This window comes from Pelophylax lessonae, assembly GCF_965119305.1.
Source record: "Pelophylax lessonae genome assembly, chromosome: 8".
NCBI classification, from domain to species: domain Eukaryota; kingdom Metazoa; phylum Chordata; class Amphibia; order Anura; family Ranidae; genus Pelophylax; species Pelophylax lessonae.
In genome coordinates this window covers 266,109,044-266,132,225 of record NC_138775.1, presented here as the reverse complement: position 1 = coordinate 266,132,225, position 23,182 = coordinate 266,109,044, and the positions used below count along the sequence as shown (strand labels likewise).

Below are 23,182 nucleotides of genomic sequence, written 5' to 3'. Positions count from 1 at the left end.
TATATATATATATATATATATATATATTGTGAGACTCGCATCAAGTGTAGAGCGTTTAAAGGACACCGCCACTCGCTTTTTCTTTCTTTTAAGGGCTTTCCTCGCCCATGTTTATTAAAGGAAAGTTCATCAAGCAGAAAAATAACAGGGTTTCCCTCGCAGGGGTTTCAGCATTTCAATCCTCAGCAAAATAAACGATCATTCAGCCCTCCTGGTTTGTAATTGTAGTGCTGCTGCTGTGGCCTCAAACTCCAGGCCCTTGTCTGTCTCCCACAGACTACGCTCACCCAACGGTGCACACCGATAGCAGCCTTGTGCCGCACTGACTCCCACGTGGAGCCCTCCTGACTCCTGGGCCAGACCTCCTGTCTGCCGGGGTGGAGCCCAGAACCATGGTCAGGTTACTACAAAAAGCCCAGCACACACCTGACCAATTATTATGCTGGCTGTTCTGAATATCTGGACCCAGGAGTGGAGATTTCATCCCACCCGGATCACTTAGAAATCTCCAGGCTCCAGGTCCCAAACTGGACTTTTTAAAACACAGAGGACACTGAAAAGCCAGTTTCCTCTTCATGTTACAAGCTCCCTGGAGCCCCTCAACCTGCCTGGTTGAGAATTCTGGGTCACAATTGCTTTCTGGACCCTGGCAGGGCAACGCTCTGCCACAATATACATAAGGGGCAGGTGATTTAGGACTTGTTTTTAAATGTTGTCATTCATATGTGTTATGTGGGTTTTATACTTTTCATTAAAGGATTAATTTTTATATACATAGATGGGAGTCAGCAGCACGTGTGTATTTACGTACATGTTATCCTCTATGGATATTTAGAAGTACCCGTAAAATCTCTTTACGGTTTAAATAATATAGAGGAGGAGGTAGAGCTTGTATCCATCTTGGTTTGGGTGTGTGTATTGTATTTAAGATTGATGGAAAAAGTTCCCTGTACCTGTTTAAAGGGAAAGTTTTTTTATACCTTGTAGGACTTTGTGGTGTGGTTGTGTTCTAGTCCCTAGAATATTTCCTAAACAGTGCATGTTTAGGAGATATTCATTTAACCTACAGGTAAGCTTTATTTTACACTTACCTGTAGGTAAAAATAAAAATACAGAGTTTACTACCTCTTTAATGGTAAACCTGCTCTGTGACACATTCTAAACCTAATCTATCTAACCCTGTATAGTAAAATTTGCTGTACTTACCTATTCTGCACCCGATCCAGTCTGGTCTCCAGCAGCGGAACGTATGTGCAGGAGAGGACCAACAACGGCTGTGAAATGAATAGGAAGCTATGTTACCCATAGACTTACTATGGGGCTTTCATTGTCGGATGCCTCTCCTGCACCTGCCTCCATGCTGAAGCTGCCACCGACAGCTGATGCTGGGACCGGACTGGATCAGCTGCAGAATAGATAAGTACAGTGATTTTTTCTTTACAGGGTTAGATAGATTAGGTTTAGAATGTGGCATAGAGCAGGTTTAGGGTTAGTTAGGTTTAGCCTGGACTGATACTTTATTTCTCTTCACCAATGCCCCCCTCTTCCCTGACAGCTTCTGTCCACTTCCCTGGTCCTTAGTGTTGTACTAAATATGCCGACAGCTCTCCTGCTACGTGACTTTGAGTAAAGGCATGCTTTATGCTAAGATCAATGACAGTAGGGAGATTGTCTGGTTGCCCCATCAATATTTTGTTATGGGGCCCAATGATCTGTAGTTACATCTTGCCTTCAGGCTCACATACACTGTAATGTCTATATCTTCCATTCACGAAGAGGGCCTAATCTAGCAGCATAAAATTGAAAGATGGTAGCTGACTATAGCCTTGGGGAGCAGAATTAAAAGGCAATTATTGAACATTCGTGCTGTTTTAAGGCACAGTAAAGAACACAACTGGTGTCTCCATTCCTTATAGCTGAGGGTGCAAATAGTAGGTTCGTGTTAAATTACACATTTTGTTTTTTTTTTTCTTCCCCTGTTATTGGCGTATTTCACGCAGTGATCACAGTGTATAGCTTCTGATCATTTCCTGGACTGATCATTGACTGAGCCAAGAACTTAAAGTGATAAGTTTCTGAAAGCCATTGCTACGGGTAACCCAGGGGAATTCAGAAAGTGTCATTCTTCAGCAGTCCTCTAGGGGGCAGTGCTACATAGTTTTAAGGGGAAATTTACACAGACCTGAATGACTCATTAGCAGAGACTTATTCTTTATCAGATAGTTCATTCAAGGGTTTCAATAAGACAAAGGGAGCCTCAAAGCAGGTAGTTACTGCTGCGTTGTTTCTTTGGATAGCCCATAGTGCTGCAGGATTCCTTTATCTGGTATTAAATGTGAATGTAGATTTTACATACAGTACAATATATACAGTATATATAGACTACAGTTGAATCAACTTAAAGCCATTATAGTTCCATCAAAGAAAAATTCTACCTTTTTGGCTTTTGTATCCTAAAGCCAGGGGATGGAATATTCAGGTATTTGATGAATACCTTTTAGCTTGCTTTGATTGAAACTTTTAAATATTCACTGTTCCTGGCAGAAAGAGTTTACATTTTTGCTAGTTGCTATGTAGGAACCATAGACCCGCGAAATGCTGTGTCAGGGAAAGGATTATGCTTCTCTGTGTAGACTGCTGAAAATAAACATCATAGCTGCTCTAAAGAAATAGAAAGATGCGCAAATACTGGGAAACTGACTCAGCTGGTGATCCTCTTGGTTCCTTTAGATATTCTTTTGATTGTCCAGCGTGTTTTTACTTAATAAATAAATAAATTATTTAAAAAATAAAACAATAATATATATACAGTATCTCACAAAAATGAGTACACCCCTCACATTTTTCTACATATTTTACTACCGTATACCTTTTCATGTGACAACACTGAAGAAATTACACTTCGCTACAATGTAAAGTAGTGAGTGTACAGCTTGTATAACAGTGTAAATTTGCTGTCCCCTCAAAATAACTCAACACACAGCCATTAATGTCTAAGCCACTGGCAACAAAAGTGAGTACACCCCTAAGTGAACATGTCCAAATTGGGCCCAAAGTGTCAATATTTTGTGTGGCCACCATTATTTTCCAGCCTTAACCCTCTTGTGCATGAAGTTCACCAGAGCTTCACAGGTTGCAACTGGAGTCCTCTATGATGACATCACAGAGCTGGTGGATGTTAGAGACCTTGCACTCCTCCACCTTCCATTTGAGGATGCCCCACAGATGCTCAATAGGGTTCAGTTCTGGAGACATGCTTGGCCAGTCCATCACCTTTACCCTCAGCTTCTTTAGGAAGGAAGCGGTCGCCTTGGAGGTCTGTTTGGGGTTGTTATCATGTTAGAATACTGCCCTGTGGCCCAGTCTCCGAAGGGAGGGGATCATGCTCTGCTTCAGTATGTCACAGTACATGTTGGCATTCATGGTTACCTCAATGAACTGTAGCTCCCCAGTGCCGACAGCACTCATGCAGCCCCAGACCATGACACTCCCATCACAATGCTTGACTGTAGGCAAGACACATTTGTCTTTATAGTCCTCACCTGGTTGCCGCCCCACACGCTTGACACCATCTAAACCAAATAAGTTTATCTTGGTCTCATCAGACCACAGGACATGGTTCCAGTAATCCATGTTCTTAGTGTGCTTGTCTTCAGCAAACTGTTTGCGGGCTTTCTTGTGTATCATCTTTAGGGGAGGCTTCCTTTTGGGATTACAGCCATGCAGACCAATTTGATGCAGTGTGTGGCGTATGGTCTGAGCACTGACAGGAGGACCTCCCACCCTTCAGCTTCTGTGCAGCAATGCTGGCAGAGTTCATACATCTATTTCTGAAAGACAACCTCTGGATATGACGCTGAGCACCTGCACTCAACTTCTTTGATCGACCATGTTGAGGCCTGTTCTGAGTGGAACTTGTCCTGTTAAACCGCTGTATGGTCTTGGCCACCGTGCTGCAGCTCAGTTTCAGAGTCTTGGCAATCTTCTTATAGCCTATACAATCCTTATGTAGAGCAACAATTTTTTTTCCAGATCCTCAGAGAGTTCTTTGCCATGAGGTGCCATGTTGAACTTCCAGTGACCAGTATGAGAGAGTGAGAGCGATAACACCAATATAACACACCTGCTCCCCATTCACATCTGAGACCTTGTAACACTAACAAGTGACATGACACCGGGGAGGGAAAATGGCTAATTGCGCCCAATTTTGACATTTTAACTTAGGGGTGTACTCACTTTTATTGCCAGCGGTTTAGAATGAATGGCTGTGTGTTGAATTATTTGAGGGAACAACAAATTTACACTGTTATACAAGCTGTACACTCACTACTTTACATTGTAGCAAAGTGTAATTTCTTCAGCGTTGTCACATGAAAAGATATAATAAAATATTTACAAAATGTGAGGCGTGTACTCACTTTTGTGGGATACTGTATATACACACACACTATATTACCAAAAGTATTGGGACACCTGCCTTTGCACGCACATAAACCTTATTGGCACCCCAGTCTTTGCCTGTAGGGTACAATTTTTAGTTGGCCCATCCTTTGCAGCTATAACAGCTTCATCTCTTCTGGGAAGGCTGTCCACAAGGTTTAGGAGTGAGTCTATGGGAATATTTGACCATTTGTGAGGTTTGACCATTCTTCCAGAAGCCCATTTGTGAGGTCAGGCACTAATGTGGATGAGAAGGCCTGGCTCGCAGTCTCCTCCCCCCAAAGGTGTTCTGTCGGATTGAGGTCAGGACTCTGTGCAGGCCAGTTAAGGTCTGCCACCCCAAACTCTCATCCATATCTTTATGGACCTTGCTTTGTGCACTGGTGCGCAGTCATGTTGGAACAGGAAGGGGCCATCCCCAAACTATTCCCACAAAGTTGGGAGCATGAAATTGTCCAAAATGTCTTGGTATGCTGACGCTGTAAGAGTTCCTTTCACTTAAACTAAGGGGCCAAGCCCAATATATACAGTATATATTACTCCTCTTAATAACCATCTTTATATGTATATAAAATATATCATAAAATATTTATTTTTACAAGAAAAACCTTTACCACCCACTTATAGAGCCTGGTCCAGGTGTGCAAGTAACAAAATCAATGTATTATTGAAATTCTGCATTAAAACCACTCATTACTTTTAGAAATGTAAATCAAGAATAGATCCCCTGGGGGATAATAATATACTAGATTTTGTAGTGAATATCTTATCTATCAGTATATCATTAAAAGGCACTATATTTGATCTAACTTGGGGTTAATAAATAGCTTAAATACAATTTGTAGGAAACCAGTTTCTTCATCTACAAAGCCAATTGCTATACCTCAATAGGTACATACATGTATTGTATATTTAAATCTTGTAATAATAACCAGCCACACCTATCATTATTCATCACATTGTAATGTGGATCATTGTGTTGAATTCAAAAAATTCCATACATAGCGTTTGATAAATTTCATGCATATAGAATTATCAACATGCCATTTACTTATCCAAAATTTCGAACCAGATGTTGACTGTTGGTTGTGGTCCAACTTTGATCCAATCTACCCATCTATGGGGCATTGTATGAGTTCAACATACTAAATGGTATTGTGTTCAGTTTAGTTCAGGTGCTCCTTACATGGACTCTAAATCTCGGGGTGTAATATCTGGTATGCTATTATCCCTTGGAAGTTTTGTTTTTCAGTAAATGCTGAGTGTTTTTAGTGTTGTATTTTAACATTAAAGCAATGTTCTATAGCTAGCAAAGGTTTTATATATGTGTGAATAAATATATACAATATACAATATATTTTAATTGACTATTTATATATATATATATATATATATATATATATATATATATATATATATATATATATATATATGTGTATACATTAGGGATGGACTTCTTAGAAAGTACACAAGACTTCACTTCTTTTATATTGCATATCATATGAGATCTCTTGACTGCATGGTATTAACCTTTATCAAGTGCTACATAGATAGGTGGTTGCCTTTTTACTACATGTTAAAAAACTCCTACTGGGTCTGACATGTGGTTTGGGTATACTACACAAATGTGACTAAAGCATGTATTTTGAATATATATATATATATATATATATATATATATATTGTGAGACTTGCATCAAGTGTAGAGCGTTTAAAGGACACCGCCACTCGCTTTTTCTTTCTTTTAAGGGCTTTCCTCGCCCATGTTTATTAAAGGAAAGTTCATCAAGCAGAAAAATAACAGGGTTTCCCTCGCAGGGGTTTCAGCATTTCAATCCTCAGCAAAATAAACGATCATTCAGCCCTCCTGGTTTGTAATTGTAGTGCTGCTGCTGTGGCCTCAAACTCCAGGCCCTTGTCTGTCTCCCACAGACTTCGCTCACCCAACGGTGCACACCGATAGCAGCCTTGTGCCGCACTGACTCCCACGTGGAGCCCTCCTGACTCCTGGGCCAGACCTCCTGTCTGCCGGGGTGGAGCCCAAACCATGGTCAGGTTACTACAAAAAGCCCAGCACACACCTGACCAATTATTATGCTGGCTGTTCTGAATATCTGGACCCAGGAGTGGAGATTTCATCCCACCCGGATCACTTAGAAATCTCCAGGCTCCAGGTCCCAAACTGGACTTTTTAAAACACAGAGGACACTGAAAAGCCAGTTTCCTCTTCATGTTACAAGCTCCCTGGAGCCCCTCAACCTGCCTGGTTGAGAATTCTGGGTCACGATTGCTTTCTGGACCCTGGCAGGGCAACGCTCTGCCACAATATACATAAGTGTACTTAATAGATGCCAATAGGGGGCAGGTGATTTAGGACTTGTTTTTAAATGTTGTCATTCATATGTGTTATGTGGGTTTTATACTTTTCATTAAAGGATTAATTTTTATATACATAGATGGGAGTCAGCAGCACGTGTGTATTTACGTACATGTTATCCTCTATGGATATTTAGAAGTACCCGTAAAATCTCTTTACGGTTTAAATAATATAGAGGAGGAGGTAGAGCTTGTATCCATCTTGGTTTGGGTGTGTGTATTGTATTTAAGATTGATGGAAAAAGTTCCCTGTACCTGTTTAAAGGGAAAGTTTTTTTATACCTTGTAGGACTTTGTGGTGTGGTTGTGTTCTAGTCCCTAGAATATTTCCTAAACAGTGCATGTTTAGGAGATATTCATTTAACCTACAGGTAAGCTTTATTTTACACTTACCTGTAGGTAAAAATAAAAATACAGAGTTTACTACCTCTTTAATGGTAAACCTGCTCTGTGACACATTCTAAACCTAATCTATCTAACCCTGTATAGTAAAATTTGCTGTACTTACCTATTCTGCACCCGATCCAGTCTGGTCTCCAGCAGCGGAACGTATGTGCAGGAGAGGACCAACAACGGCTGTGAAATGAATAGGAAGCTATGTTACCCATAGACTTACTATGGGGCTTTCATTGTCGGATGCCTCTCCTGCACCTGCCTCCATGCTGAAGCTGCCACCGACAGCTGATGCTGGGACCGGACTGGATCAGCTGCAGAATAGATAAGTACAGTGATTTTTTCTTTACAGGGTTAGATAGATTAGGTTTAGAATGTGGCATAGAGCAGGTTTAGGGTTAGTTAGGTTTAGCCTGGACTGATACTTTATTTCTCTTCACCAATGCCCCCCTCTTCCTTGACAGCTTCTGTCCACTTCCCTGGTCCTTAGTGTTGTACTAAATATGCCGACAGCTCTCCTGCTACGTGACTTTGAGTAAAGGCATGCTTTATGCTAAGATCAATGACAGTAGGGAGATTGTCTGGTTGCCCCATCAATATTTTGTTATGGGGCCCAATGATCTGTAGTTACATCTTGCCTTCAGGCTCACATACACTGTAATGTCTATATCTTCCATTCACGAAGAGGGCCTAATCTAGCAGCATAAAATTGAAAGATGGTAGCTGACTATAGCCTTGGGGAGCAGAATTAAAAGGCAATTATTGAACATTCGTGCTGTTTTAAGGCACAGTAAAGAACACAACTGGTGTCTCCATTCCTTATAGCTGAGGGTGCAAATAGTAGGTTCGTGTTAAATTACACATTTTGTTTTTTTTTTTCTTCCCCTGTTATTGGCGTATTTCACGCAGTGATCACAGTGTATAGCTTCTGATCATTTAGTTTTGCCCAAGGACAAACACATTTCCTTTAAATCAACCCTATCCATCCATTGTCCATCTCACACCAAGCCTGACTGCCGATGTGTTCATGTCATTGTCTCTGTGTCATGTCTTTGTCACATGTCATGTCTATTCTTTGCTTAGGCTGTGGACATTTTACTGCAACATGGAGCCTATGTCAATGTTCAGGACGCTGTCTTCTTCACTCCGCTACACATCGCAGCATACAGCGGTCATGAGCAGGTGAGATATACCGAGTTAATTCAAAGAAAGATTTGTGATAAAGTTATCTCCAAACAGGTCACAAATCCATAAAATGTAATTTCTGAGAAATATCCTGTTATGTGGAACAGCTTCCATGCTTTCAGAAGTAATACACCATGTATATATTTAAAATAATAGAAGTTATGGTCCATTTTCTAGTTCATGTAAAAATACTTCAATTATCCATGATATAGAATGGTGGCCCAAAGGTGAACCAATATGAATTATGCTCAGTGTTTCTATGTGTATCACTGTGGCATTGGTATTGCTCCTCTCTCAACCAGGGTGCCATCTGGGTTTTTCAGGGGTACCCTGGCAAAATGCCTAAATATTGCCCCAAATTACCCAGAATTTGTTAACAAGCTGGCAGGTGGATCAAGTCTTTTCTTGTTACACAAAGACACAGGTTTTTATTGTGCAGCATTACAACCTTGGCCACTGTTCTAGCTAGCCACTGACATCCCAACAACTGATGGCATCACTGGTTCATAAGGAGCATATCAGGCACCTGCACAGCATCATTGTTTCCCCTCTCCATCAATATTGGGGTCAGCTTAGCTATGTGAGGAAGAGAAAGTGAGGGAAAAATGCTGGAATACTTGTCATTATCCGTGTACAAAGGTATATTTTCTATGTAAAAATAAAATCACCTCTGATACCGGGTGTCCTACGAGTACGGATGCTGCTGCATTATGTAAAACTATAGTTTAGGTTTTTGTTAATCCTCACTGAGCAGGTGGGTGACAGGTTTGTGTCTGCTCCGCTATGCAGAGTGGACACAGACACAGCCCCATTGTACTCTATAGGGGTTTTAAGATGGAAACCTACAGCCTGTTTGTTTCCATCTGTCATCCGATCCACCAGATGGATGGGGAATGGATCCCCCATCTGTCTGTTTTTAGTGGACAAAAATCGGGTGCCCCCGGTTGTCAGCGGACATCTGCTCCATAGAGGGCAATGGCTGGTCCGAACAGGTCCGCCTAAAAAACTGAAAGGGGGACCTAATTGGACCATCCGTGTGAAACCAACCTTAAAAAGGAGGTACCTCGATCCCAAGTACTGTATCTTGGATATCTTAGACTCAATACAACTACAAATATTTAACAGGGAGGCAATTTAGAGGGTTATGTTCCAAGTTCAAAGAATGCTCCGATCCCAATGGAAATCCGCAGAAGATCCACCTACGCATACTGAATTCATATGGGAGACACACTTTGTTTGGAAAAATATATTTACCAGCATAGAGGTTGCCGGGGGAAAGTTGAAAAAGCATGTATCCCTTGCCTTTATACCCCAGGTCTTAGTCCTCTAGATTTAATAACTAAAATAATTCAGTAATTTACCTGACTGTGTTTGATTTGCACAACACCATTTAATCTAATGGTATTTGTACTCCATGGCAAAGCAGATGCTTTATTGATATTAGTACTGTATTATGTGAATGTATAACTTTATAGCTGCACTATGGATGAAGTTGTTTATGCAAATTGTCTGCTTTTACTGTTGAGTGCTCTGGAATTGTATGTTAAAGTTTTCAATAAACATTCTTTCTGATTTCAAAAAAGAATGGGACACGTTGATATTGTGCATAATTTTAAAGGGTGCCTTAACTGAAAAAAGTTGAGAAACACTGGCTTAGTATATGTTTGGAGCCCTAATTAGAAGGATAGTGAAACATAAAGAGAGAGGGCACCCATGCGTAGCATATTATCAACAAAAACATTTATTGTTACAAAAAACAAAAGTGGTAATGGAGGCCTGTCCCATGTAAACCATTGATTAATGAAGAAAGTTTGACGTTTGAGCATGGTACATGGGATTGTATCCCTGTCCTGGAACTAACAGAGAGGAAACAGTGGATAGCCAAGTCAACTAGACTGCCTCCCTGCTCCAGGCTCTTTACAAACCAACCACGTTCTTAGCTATATGTAAGTGCAATACAAGACTTTTTTGCTAATGTAAGTGCAGCACACCCAACGTAAGTGCCGTTGGTGAATAGGGATCCCCCACCCTGCACAGCCAGGCACACCAAATCTTCACAGTATCCCAGAGTCAAGGAACAGTCCAGTGCTTGTTTTTATGCTTTATTGAGGGGATAAAACTTGGATGGGGAAGAGGGAAAATTATGGGATGCCCACTTGTCTGTAGAACTTTTCTGGGACAACTTAGCTATTTACAGTCTATATTCACTCCTCTCTCTTCCTTCCGCACTCGCTTGCAGAAAAAGGACACAGACTCAGCTGGAACACTATTTGATGAATCTGACAGAAAGGCACTTGGTCAGATTAAGTAGAAGCCCTTTATAGGCAGGGGCTGCGGACCCCTTTGGTTATGTAGAGAAAACCCAGTGTCCAGCTACATTCCTGTGACTACTGATTCCAGCACCACCTCTTCAGGCACTGCCAGCCCGCTTGGCTGCAGCTGTCTCCCTCACTAGCCCTCGTTGCTACTTCCCACAGTCCTCTCCGACTGTCACACTCACCAGCCACCCAGCTGACTTCTTCTGGAGATCTTCCAATGTGCTACCTGGCTCCTGCTGTTCTCACTCTTGCTCTCGTGCCTCTGGACAGGACTCCTCTATGCGTTGTTAGAGGATCCTTCCAGCACCTGAGCCCTAGGCCCAAGGTCACCCCCAGACTAGGGGACTACCCTCCAGGGCCACTGACAGCCTCCTTAGCACTCCATCTCCATTTTACACTGACTACCCCCTGCTGGCGGGACTCAAAGTATGTAAGAGGTGCCCTCCCCCTGCCTGCTCATTTGGTTGGGGCCCTCATCAATACTCCAGGCAGCTCTTCATAATCTTCCTCCCATTCTTTAGGAAGCTTGTACAAGGTCCCAGCTCGTAGTGGGAGATGCCAGAGGTGCTGCCTGATGAGTCATCCAGCCTCCCTGGATCACTCACCCTGACCCAGATTCAACACAGGCTTGGCTGTCAGCAAACTCAAATTTACCTACACTATAAAAAAAAAAACTATTTACACTAGCACTCTACACTGGAGCGTGCTACATAAGTTATTGAAGATGCAAGCTTTTGTAAACCGTTAGGTGTCTTCTTCAGGCTTCATACAATAAATTATATGAAGACTGTGGAAGGGGGCCTAACAGATCCTGAAACTTGCATCTTTATTAACTTAAGTTAGCCAATAAATGGTAACATTCAAACTGATAACTTTTTTTATTGCACTCACATATAGCTAAAGTAGTCTTGTAGAGCTGGTTCAGTTATCCACTGGTCCTTCTCTGAGACATGATACAATTCCAAGTACCATGCTGCCAGTGAGAGTAGCTACTTTCTTTTTGTGGGCTTGGCTCATTGAGCAATGCATTTGGGAGGTGGTTGTCTCTTTGTGTTTAGTTCTCCTGATAAGCCTTTTAATGCGATCAATACCAGAGGGTGGGCAAGGACACAACGCGGCTCCTATTGACGCCAAATTATTTAAGAGAATAACTAGGTAGGTACTTAACTAGGTAAGTAGTGAGTGTACAGCTTGTATAACAGTGTAAATTTGCTGTCCCCTCAAAATAACTCAACACACAGCCATTAATGTCTAAACTGCTAAAATGTCCAAATTGTCACTATTTTGTGTGGCCACCATTATTTTCCAGCACTGCCTTAACCCTCTTGGACATGGAGTTCACCAGAGCTTCACAGGTTGCCACTGGAGTCCTCTTCCACTCCTCCATGATGACATCACGGAGCTGGTGGATGTTAGAGACCTTGTACTCCTCCACCTTCCATTTGAGGATGTCCCACAGATGCTCAATAGGGTTTAGGGGACATGCTTGGCCAGTCCATCACCTTTACCCTCAGCTTCTTTAGCAAGGCAGTGGTCATCTTGGAGGTGTGTTTGGGGTCATTATCATGTTGGAATACTGCCCTGCGGCCCAGTCTCTGAAGGGAGGGGATCATGCTCTGCTTCAGTATGTCAAAGTACATATTGGCATTCATGGTTCCCCCAATGAACTGTAGCTCCCCAGTGGCGGCAGCACTCATGCAGCCCCAGACCATGACACTACCACCATAATGCTTGACTGTAGGCAAGACACACTTGTCTTTGTACTCCTCACCTGGTTGCCGCCACACATGCTTGACACCATCTGAACCAAATAAGTTTATCTTAGTCTCATGAGACCACAGGACACGGTTCCAGTAATGCATGTCCTTAGTCTGCTTATCTTCAACAAGCTGTTTGCGGGCTTTCTTATGTATCATCTTTAGAAGAGGCTCCCTTCTGGGCCGACAGTCATGCAGACCAATTTGATGCAGTGAGCGGTGTTTGGTCTGAGCACTGACAGGCTGACCCCCCATCCCTTCAACCTCTGCAGCAATGCTGGCAGCACTCATACGTTTATTTCCCAAAGACATCCTCTGGCTATGACGCTGAACACATGCATTAACTCCTTTGGTCGACCATAGTGAGGTCTGTTCTGAGTGGAACCTGTCCTCTTAAACCGCTGTGTGGTCTTGGCCACCATGCTGCAGCTCAGTTTCAGGGTCTTGGCAATCATCTTATAGGCTATCTTTATGTAGAGCAACAATTTTTATTATCAGATCGTCAGAGAGTTCTTTGCCATGAGGTGCCATGTTGAGAGAGTGAGATCGATAACATCAAATTTAACACACCTGCTCCCCATTCACACCTGAGACTTTGTAACACTAACGAGTCACATGACACCGGGGAGGAAAAATGGCTAATTGGGCCCAATTTGGACATTTTCAGTTAGGGGTGTACACACTTTTGTTGCCAGTGGTTTCAATATTAATGGCTGTGTGTTGGGTTATTTTAAAGGGGACATCACATTTACACTGTTATACAAGCTGTACACTCACTACTTTACATTGTAGCAAAGTGTAATTTCTTCAGTGTTGTCACATGAAAAGATATAATAAAATATTTACAAAAATGTGAAGGTGTACTCATTTTTGTGAGATACTGTATTGCAACTTTCCAGGTCATAGATGTGGACCCTGCATTAGTTTTCATTTTTTCAGGCTAAGCTAATTTTCAGTAAGCACAGAACACGGTTAATCTTTTTCAGAGATGTGGTATTCTTGTCCTTGTCACTTACGGTGAGTTTTCTGTAAACTACTAGTTCCTCCACTGCTCATATATTGGAGATGATCAAAAGCAGACAGGTTTGAAGAAAACTTTTGCTCCCTTCATAAATACAGTTGAGGATTTAGCATAGACACCCAGAAACAGAAAGTGTGTTGTTTATAGGATTGCTAGGGGAAAATAAAGGGGAAAAGGCCTTATTAAACTAATGCAGCCACCACATCTATGAACTTACAAGCTGCAATTTATTAACTTTCTGTTTCTGAGTTTAGATATGCTTTAAGCAAGTGAGCTAGAACAGACAGAAAAATAATTTGGGTGCTTAAGGCCCGTACACACGTACCGATTGTTGGCCGTGAATTTTCGGCCGCCGCCGCCCGATCGGCCGATTATCGGCTTGTTAGTATGATGCTTCCGACAACCGACTGCGACTTTTCGGCCGAACAAAATCTGGTGTGCAGGCTATAGAATTTTTGTTGGCCGTCAGCAGAACGGCTGATTGTTCCTCAGTCAGTACAGATTTCGGCCGACAAAAATCAGATGATCAAGACTGGGCATGCTCAGTGAAGAAAAAACACACGAAAAGTAGACCAGAACATGACATCACTTCTGCAGTTGGTTGTTGTTGGCCGACAAAATTCGTGTGCAGTCTAGAGCACATTTCAACCGACACAACAACACTGGACAAAAGACGTCCGATCGGTCGGCCAACAATCGCTGCGTGTGTACGGGGCTTTAGTTTGTACCATATATTTGCCCATTTGTCTAATATTTATTCAGACTGCTAAACTATTTTAGTTCCTCTACCTTAGGTCACCCACTTGCTACTAAAGTTTGGAGCTGATGTTAACATGTGTGGAGAGGTGGGGGACAGACCTCTACACCTGGCTTCTGCCAAAGGCTACTTAACAATCACAAAACTACTGTTGGAAGAGGGCACCAAAGCAGACAGTGAGTGTGGACTGTATGATCCAATGTTCATATGATAATCTGCATTACTGGATGTTGCATGTCATGTTTACATGGATTTATCTTCTAGTCAATGCCCAAGATAATGAGGATCATGTCCCATTGCACTTCTGCTCCCGGTTTGGACACCATGAAATTGTCAAATATCTTCTGCAGGATAATGCAGATGTTCAGCCTCATGTTGTGAATATATATGGTGACACACCCCTACACCTGTAAGTGAGCTCATCTAACTAATGAACCTTTTTAGAACTCCTTCCTTTCGTACCACTTTCTTCTCTTTTCCTTCCTCCCTCCCTCGTTCCTTTCCCACCTTCCATTCCTCCCTTTCATTTTAGTACTCTTTCTTTTGAAGTTCTTTGGAAGTCCTTTTTTTTAATTGCACTGCAAAAGACAAACGAGAAAAAAAGGAATCCACTCTCCATTTTAAAGCATTGTACAGTTCATCCAGAAAGTATTCACGGCGCTTCACTTTTTCCACATTTTGTTTGTTACAGCCTTATTCCAAAATTGTTTCAATTAATAGTTTTCCTCATTTTCCAACATTCTACATATAATACTCCATAATGACAACATGAAATAAGTTTGTTTGAAATCTTTGCAAATTTATTAAAAATATAAAAACCAAAAAAATCACATGTACATCAGTATTCACAGCCTTTGCCGTGACACTTTATTGGAGTCCAATTTCAGGGTAAATTCAGTTGATTGGACATGATTTTGAAAGGCACACACCTGTCCAGGGCTGCTGTTAGGAATGATGGGGCCCCGTACAGCCTACCTGATGGGGCCCCCTTCAACCCCATCCCTGGCCCTGCCTCAAAACAAAATGCAGGTTTGTCACCGTTTACGTATATGTGCGGGACCAACATGCATGTTTGCAATTACGCATGAGCAAGGGGGAATGGGGGCTTTAAAAAGGTTTTACATTTTATTTTATTATTTATGTTACTTTGTGCAAAGTTGCTGGGGCTATCATGCTGCAGGGATGACCATGATATCACCCTTCCAATCCAGGGACGTGCCGGTGTTCTGTCAGAATAGCGCTACCTATCAGATTCTGCTACCGGAAGTAATATACAGACGAGAACTTACTGCGCATGCGTCATGCATTCCAACATGGCTGCTATGCGTACCAATAGCTTTCCTAATGTGATAGAACACGAAGCAGCAGCGGACATCTTCTTACACCCACGCCAGTCTTCAATTTTACATTTATTTTATCAGTAAACTGACCTTATAGAATAATTCACAGTATTACATTTGTATTATTATTGTATTCTAGTAAATATAGCGAGAAACCTGCGGCCAATGTGGTGACGGCCACCTTGGTACACCCCGCACTGCTCAGCGACAAACTGATTCTATAGTGAAATAGACTGTTCCACTCGGTTGCGGTGAAATAGTCTATTTCAGTATATAAGGTTAGTTTACTGCTAAAATAAATGTAAAATTCAAGACTTGCGTGGGTGTAAGAAGATGTCCGCTGCTGCTTGGTGTTCTGTCACATTAGGAAACCTATTGGAACGCATAGTCGCCATGTTGGAACACATGGTGCATGCGCAGTAAGTTGTTCTTTCCGAATGCCACTTCTGCTAGCAGAATCTGATAGGTAGCGCTATTCTGACAGAACACATCGATGGGCGGGAAGAGGTTAAAGGGGAGTGGTTTGACTGCACATGTTTACTGTCCCCCAAACACAAGTTTAAAGTAGCATCTCACTGTGTCCTATGATCACCAGCATGAAAATCACACAGACTACAGGTGCCCTGTCACAGTGTCATATGGATGCTGGGGATGCTGACTTTGTTATGCAGTAACACTCACTACAGTCATAGCTTAAAGTCAGCATCCCCAGCATTCATGTGACAATGTGACAGGGCACCTGTAGCCTGTGTGATTTTTATGCTGAGATCATAGGACACAGTGAGGACTCTATCTTCTGTTCTTCACTCACTGTGTCCAATCCAGCCACGCTGTCCTCCTGCTGTTCCCTGTCAGCTGCTGAGCAATCTGCCTCTGTACATGATCACACTCTGCACTTGAGTAAGGGGAGGCGGGGCTAAGCAGAGAATTATTGTATCCCTCCGCCAGGCAAGGCAGTGGACAGCAGCAGCCAGGACTATATGGCAGCAAATCACCATGGAACTAAATCCCATGTATACATGCGACCCGAAAATGGAAAAAAAGTCCCGCTACTGCACTCACCTCCTGGGCCCTTCTGCTGTCATTATAGGGCCCAGGAAAATGTAATTACACTCCAAGAAATTACAAATTAGGAAAAGGTTTAGAAAAAACGATTTTTTTTTTTGAACATGCAGAAATTAACTGTGATGCTGCCCGGGCCCCTTGTAGAGCTGATGGAGCCCGGGCCCGGTACAACAGGGCTGGTTGTACTGCCCTATCAGCGGCCCTGCACCTGTCTATATAAGGTCCCACAGTTAACATTGCATGTCAGAGCACAAATCAAGCCATGAATTCCAAGGAGCTGTCTGTAGATCTCCAAGACAGGATTGGATCGAGGCACAGATCTGGAGAAGGGTGCATAAAAGTGTGTGCAGCATTGAAGGTCCCAATGAGCACAGTGGCCTCCATCATCTGTAAATGGAAGATGTTTTTGAACACCCAGGAATCTTCCTAGAGTGGACTGCCTGGCCAAACTGAGCAATCGAGGGAGAAGGGCCTTAGTCAGGGAAGTGACCAAGAACCCGATGGTTACTCTGACAGAGCTCCAGCATTTCTCTGTGGAGAGAGGAGAACCTTCCAGAAGAACAACCCTATCTGCAGCACTCCACCAATCAGGCCTGTATGGTAGAGTGGCCAGACGGAAGCCACTCCTCAGTACAAGGCACATGACAGCCTGCCTGGAGTTTTCCAAAAAGGCACCAGAAGGACTCTAAGACCCTGAAAAACAAAATTCTCTGGTCTGATGTAACAAAAATTGAACAAAAGTTGGCCTGAATGGCAAGCGTCATGTCTGAAGGAAAGCAGGGCACTTCTCATCACCTGGCCAATACATCCAGCAATCCAATCCAATACATTTCAGCAGCAGGAACTGGGAGACAAGTCAAGAACGAGGGAAAGATGAATGCAGCAATGTACAGAGACATCCTTGATGAAAACCTGCTCCAGAGCGCTCTGGACCTTGTCCTGTTGGAATATGAACCTTCACCCCAGTCTAACAACCCTAAGCACACAGCCAAGATAACAAGGGAGTGAATACAAGGCAACTCTGTGAATGTTCTTGAGTGGCCCAGCCAGAGCCCAGACTAAGACTACGTTCACATGTATGCGTTTTGGGGCGTTTTTGGGGCATTTTTCTGCTCTAGGATCAGCTCAAAAAACGCCCAACAAGACAGATCCTATTCATTTCAATGGCCCCTGTTCACATCTGAGCATTTTGACGTTTTAAGCAAAACGTCCAACGCTCAAAAAAGTACATGAGCTTCTTTTTGGGCAGATTACAGGCATTTTTATTTTTTTCCATTGGTCACTTGTCAACCTAAAAACGCCTGCACAAAAACACCTGAAAAAACGCCCAAAAAAACGCCTGAAAAAATGCCTAAAAAACACCTGCAAATAGCAACGCCAAGATGTGAACGCAGCCTTAAACCTGATTGAACATCTCTGGAGAGATGTGAAATGGCTGTGCACTGGCTCTTCCCATCCAACCTAATGTAACTTGAGAGGTCCTGCAAAGAAGAATGGGAGAAACTGCCCAAAAATAGGTGTGCCAAACTTGTAGCATCATACTCAAAAAGACTTGAGGCTGTAAATGGTGCCAAATGAGCTTCAACAATGAATTGCTCTATGGCTGTAAATACTTATGCACATATGACTTTTTTTATTTTTAATAAATTTACAAAGATTTCAAACAAATTTCTGTCACCTTGTCATTATGGGGTATTGTTTGTAGAATTTTGAGGAAAATAATGAATTTAATCAATTTTGGAAAAAGGCTATATAACATAACAAAATGTGGAAAATGTAAAGCGCTGTGAATACTTTCCGTATGTGAAAAATGGTATAGTGCGCTCAACACAATCATAAATATTAAACATATGACATCTGAGATGACCCAAATATTATGATGATCTTCATACAGTGTGAAAAACTATATGTGAAAATTCTTTATGCAAAAACATATAATTTCTAACAATCTTGAAAAAATATATATAAAGTCCGCCAATTGATCCAGATAATCTGAAATGGCCAAAGATCAAGCTTCCATCAATAGTGGATCTTCAATCTTGCTAATCTTAGACCGATATGTGAGGGGTAAATAAAAGAAATAGCCTCTTACCAGATAACACTAAACAGTGAGCCTTATTGGTGAATAGGCACTTTCCACATGTGAACAAATGAAATCAAGTGAGGTGACACCTCGGTGGTAGTGCAAACTTCTTACCAGAAGTATGTAGAGGGAAGGCATAAACCACTGTTGTTTATACGGGTGCACCAGATAGAGGGTATCCAATGGCGGCTTCAATGCGTGGGCTGAATGTTTCTCCACTCCACCATATCCAACTCACCAATGTGGCTGGCGATACTGTACTCTAATGTAGCTCCCCCATAACAAAAGATATAAAGTGCCGATAGTGCATTATCCTTTTAAAAAAAAGTTATTAAAAAAGAAACACACTTACATGGCAAATGGAAGGAACTGGGCATAAACAATGGTTCCAAGTGTACCGAACGTGACCGCCTGCAGTGCGGTACACGTGGTGTGGCTACTCCCACCGACGCGTTTCTCCTTTATCAGGCTTCAGCTGGGACCGGAGCACGGATATGGTGGAGTAGAGAAACATTCAGCCCACGCATTGAAGCCGCCATTGGATACCCTCTATCTGGTGCATCCGCATAAACAACAGTGGTTTATGCCTACCTCTACATACTTCTGGTAAGAAGTTTGAACTACCACCGAGGTGTCACCTCACTTGATTTCATTTGTTCACATGTGGAAAGTGCCTATTCACCAATAAGGCTCACTGTTTAGTGTTATCTGGTAAGAGGCTATTTCTTCTATTTTACCCTCACATATTGGTTTAAGATTAGCAAGCTTGAGGATCCACTATTGATGGAAGCTTGATCTTTGGCTATTTGAGGTTATCTGGATCAATTGGCGGACTTTATATATATATTTTTTTCACGATTGTTATAAATGATATGTTTTTGCATAAAGAATTTTCACATATGGTTTTTCAAACTGTATGAAGATCACCATAATATTTGGGTCATCTCAGATGTTTTATGTTTAATATTTATGATTGTGTTGAGTGCACTATACCTTTTTTCACATGTATTTTACCCATTTCAGTGCTGCTGCATAATTGTATGGTTAGCGGCAGCGCACCCTATTTTCTTTCACAATACTTTCCGTATGCACTGTAAATGCTTTTATTGAAATATCCAGTGCACAGACTATTCCACCTGATCCTGTTTCACTCCATCTGGAGCTTTTGCATTCTTTCTGTTGTTTTCCTTTCTCCTTTCCTTCCTCCCTTCTATTCTATCCTTCCTTCCTGCCCTTCATCTCTTCATTTCCCTTCCTTCCTTCCTTCCCTCCTTCCTTCCTTCCTTCCTTCCTTCCTTCCTTCCTTCCTTCCTTCCTTCCTTCCTTCCTTCCTTCCTTCCTTCCTTCCTTCCTTCCTTCCTTCCTTCCTTCCTTCCTTCCTTCCTCATCCTGTCTCTTATCTTGCTGCCTTCCCTCCTTTCCTCTCTTCCTTTTTATTCCTTTCTTTTCTCTTGCTTCCTTCCTTCCCTTCCTTTCTTCTATTTTGTCCATCCCTCCTTCAGTCCTCCCTTCCTTCCTCTCATCCTTTCTTAACTCTTTCTTCCTACCTTCCCTTGCTCTCTTCCTTTTCTTCCTTTCATTTCTATTGCTTCCTTCATTCCTTCCCTTACTTTCTTTTCGCTTGTTTCCCTCCTTCCCTTCTCCTCTTCCTTTCTTTTCTCTTGCTGCCTTCCTTCCCTTCATCTCTTCCTTTTTCTTACTTTCTTTTCTCTTGCTTCCTTCCTTCCTGCTCTTCCTTTCTTCTTTTCTTTTTTTTCTTGCTGCTTTCCTTCCCTTTTCTTTCTTCCTTTCTTTTCTCCTTCTTTCTTCTTTCTCTTCACCTCTTCCTTTCTTTTCTCTTGCTTCCTTCCTTACCTTCCTGGCTTCCTTTTTCTTCCTTTCTTCTCTCTTGCTTCCTTCCTTCCCTACCTCTCCTCCTTTCTTTTCTCTTCTCTTGCTTCCTTCCTTCCTCTCTTCCTTTCTTTTCTCTTGCTTCCTTCCTTCCTCTCTTCCATTGCTTTATTTCTTTCCTTTTGCTTTTTCCCTTCCCTTTCTGCCTTTCTTTCTTTCTTTTTTTTCTTGCTTCCTTCCTTTCCTTTCTCTCTTCCTTTTTCTTCCTTTCTTTTCTCTTGCTTCCTTCCCTCCCTTCCTCTCATTCTTTCATTTTTTTCCTTGCTGCCTGCCTTTCCTTTCCTCTCTTCCTTTTGCTTTATTTCTTTTCACTTGCTTCCTTCCTTCCATTCCTTTCTTCCTTTCTTTTCTCTTGCTTCCTTCCTCTCCTCCTTTCTTCCCTTCTTCTCCTTCTTTCTTTTCTTTTGCTTCCTTCCTTCCTCTGTTTCTTTTGCTTTATTTCTTTCCTCTTGCTTCTTTCCTTCCCTTTCTGTCTTCCTTTCTTTTCTCTTGCTTCCTTACTTCTTCCATTCCTTTCTTTTCTCTTGCTTCCTTACTTCTTCCCTTCCTTTCTTTTCTCTTGCTTTCTTCCCTTTCTCTCTGCCTTTCTTTTCTCTTGCTTCCTTCCTTCCCTTCCCTTCTCTTCCTCTCCTCCTTTTATGTCTCTTGCTTCCTTATTGCCTCCTTCATTCTTTGAATCCTTCCCTCTCTCATTTTCTTTCTCTCTCTTTCTTTCCAAGTGCCTGTTACAATGGAAAGTTTGAAGTTGTAAAGGAGTTAATTCAGCTGTCTGGCACGGAAAGCCTGACCAAGGAAAATATTTTCAGTGAAACGGCCTTCCATAGGTAATTGTCCCCATGCTGATGTCTTTTACATATTAAAGTTTAAACTGGCTGACAAGTATGCATAAAGTGAAAAACTACTTCTTTGGCAAATTTCCATCTTATGATACAATATATACAGATAAGCATTGAGTAGCATTTAAATAACTTCTAACCCCAAAGAGGAAGGTCAAGTTAAAATTGGACTGGTTGTCAAACACCTTGTCTGACAACCAGATAATATGGAGAGAAAAACGTACCACGTCTGTCTTATCTAAACGTCACAAAAACGACTTGAGTGGACGTTACCGGTACCACATGGAAACACAATCTTAAAATATTCCCATTTTTATTGACACCAGACTTTTTAAAACATAATGGACCCAAGGCCCTAAAAAAAATAGTGTAGCAGTTGTGTATACATAAACATATATTCCGTTCCACATAGAAAACCTTAAAGTGATTGTAAAAAAAAATAACAAACATATTATACATACCTCCTCTGTGCAGTTGGTTTTTGCACAGGGCAGCCTGGATCCTCCTCTTATCGGGTCCCTTTTTGCAGCTCCTGGCTCCTCCCTTCAGTCGAGTGCCCCCACAGCAAGCAGCTTCAGACACGGAGCTGCAGTTCTGCCCCACCCCCTCTCTCTCCTAATTGCCTGACTGACTTTGAATGACAGCCGTGGGAGCCAATGGCACCGCTGCTTTGTCTCAGCCAATCAGGAGGGAGAGTGCCGGACGGCCAAGGGAAAAACCTTCTGACTTTACAACTCCTTTATTCTTCAGAAGGCACTTGTCCATTTAAATGTAATGTTCCAACATGGATTTCTTGATAATGTAATGCACAGTGATTTGAATGGCTTTTTATGACATCAACATGTTTCACAGAATAAGTTGGTTTTATCAGGAAAGGAATGGTGTCTCACTAAACCCAATGTGAGCAATAATATTTCCAACATAATCCAGAAAATAAAAAGCATGTGTTATAACAAAGTGACAGTCATAGATACATTATACCAATATAAATACATACTTCGTTAACGGTCACATCACTAAAACATGGAATTAGGCTTTAAAATTGAACTCCACTGTTCTTGTGAAAAAAAAAAAACACTCCCCTCTGGGTGATGTATGTACATTGCAGGAATTTTAACAAACTTTGTTGCAGAGTCCGACCTTTTTTCTCCTGACAAAATATCTGTTTTTTTTGTCTGTATCCATGTCCAAGTGAATCTATATGGGAATGATTTCATAATTCTCAATCAGCTGCTACACCTGCAAGGCTTTAATGAGGAAAGTTAAGCCCCGTACACACGCACAGATCGTCGTCATACAAATGTTCGTCTTTTCTCCCCGGGATGTCGGTGTCTGTTGAAAAGTGCAAAGACAGCACAAGGACAGCACAAGAATTTTGTCCGCAGACTTCAGCTGACTGCAGAAGTGATGTCATGTAATGGTTAACTTTCCCTGTGTTTTTTATTTTCTGAGCATGCCCAGTCTTGCAAATCTGCGGTCTGTCGGCTGATTTCTGTACTGACAGGCAAACAATCGTCCGTTCTGGTGTCCGCAGACAAAAATTTTCATGTTTGCAAGAAAGACTCTTGTCCGCGGATTGTGTACAGACAGCTGTCGGAGGCACCATACTAACATGCGTACAATCGGCAGATCTTTCGTCCGCCGACGTTTGTATGACGACGATCTGTGCGTGTGTACGGGGCTTAAGATGCAATTTCCCTTCAGGAGTATTTCACCAAAAA

At 42.0% G+C, this 23,182-nt stretch overlaps 1 protein-coding gene across 1 annotated transcript in view; it reads left to right on the top strand.

Moving 5' to 3' along the window:
• Positions 1-23,182, top strand: part of LOC309561428 (serine/threonine-protein kinase TNNI3K) — a 466,208-nt gene that overhangs the window by 75,884 nt on the left and 367,142 nt on the right. Inside the window, exons 6-9 of the mRNA XM_082265332.1 lie at positions 8,293-8,391; positions 14,285-14,423; positions 14,512-14,656; positions 21,345-21,449. Coding sequence (XP_082121458.1) covers positions 8,293-8,391; positions 14,285-14,423; positions 14,512-14,656; positions 21,345-21,449 — 488 coding nt within the window. The remainder of the gene's footprint in view (positions 1-8,292; positions 8,392-14,284; positions 14,424-14,511; positions 14,657-21,344; positions 21,450-23,182) is intronic.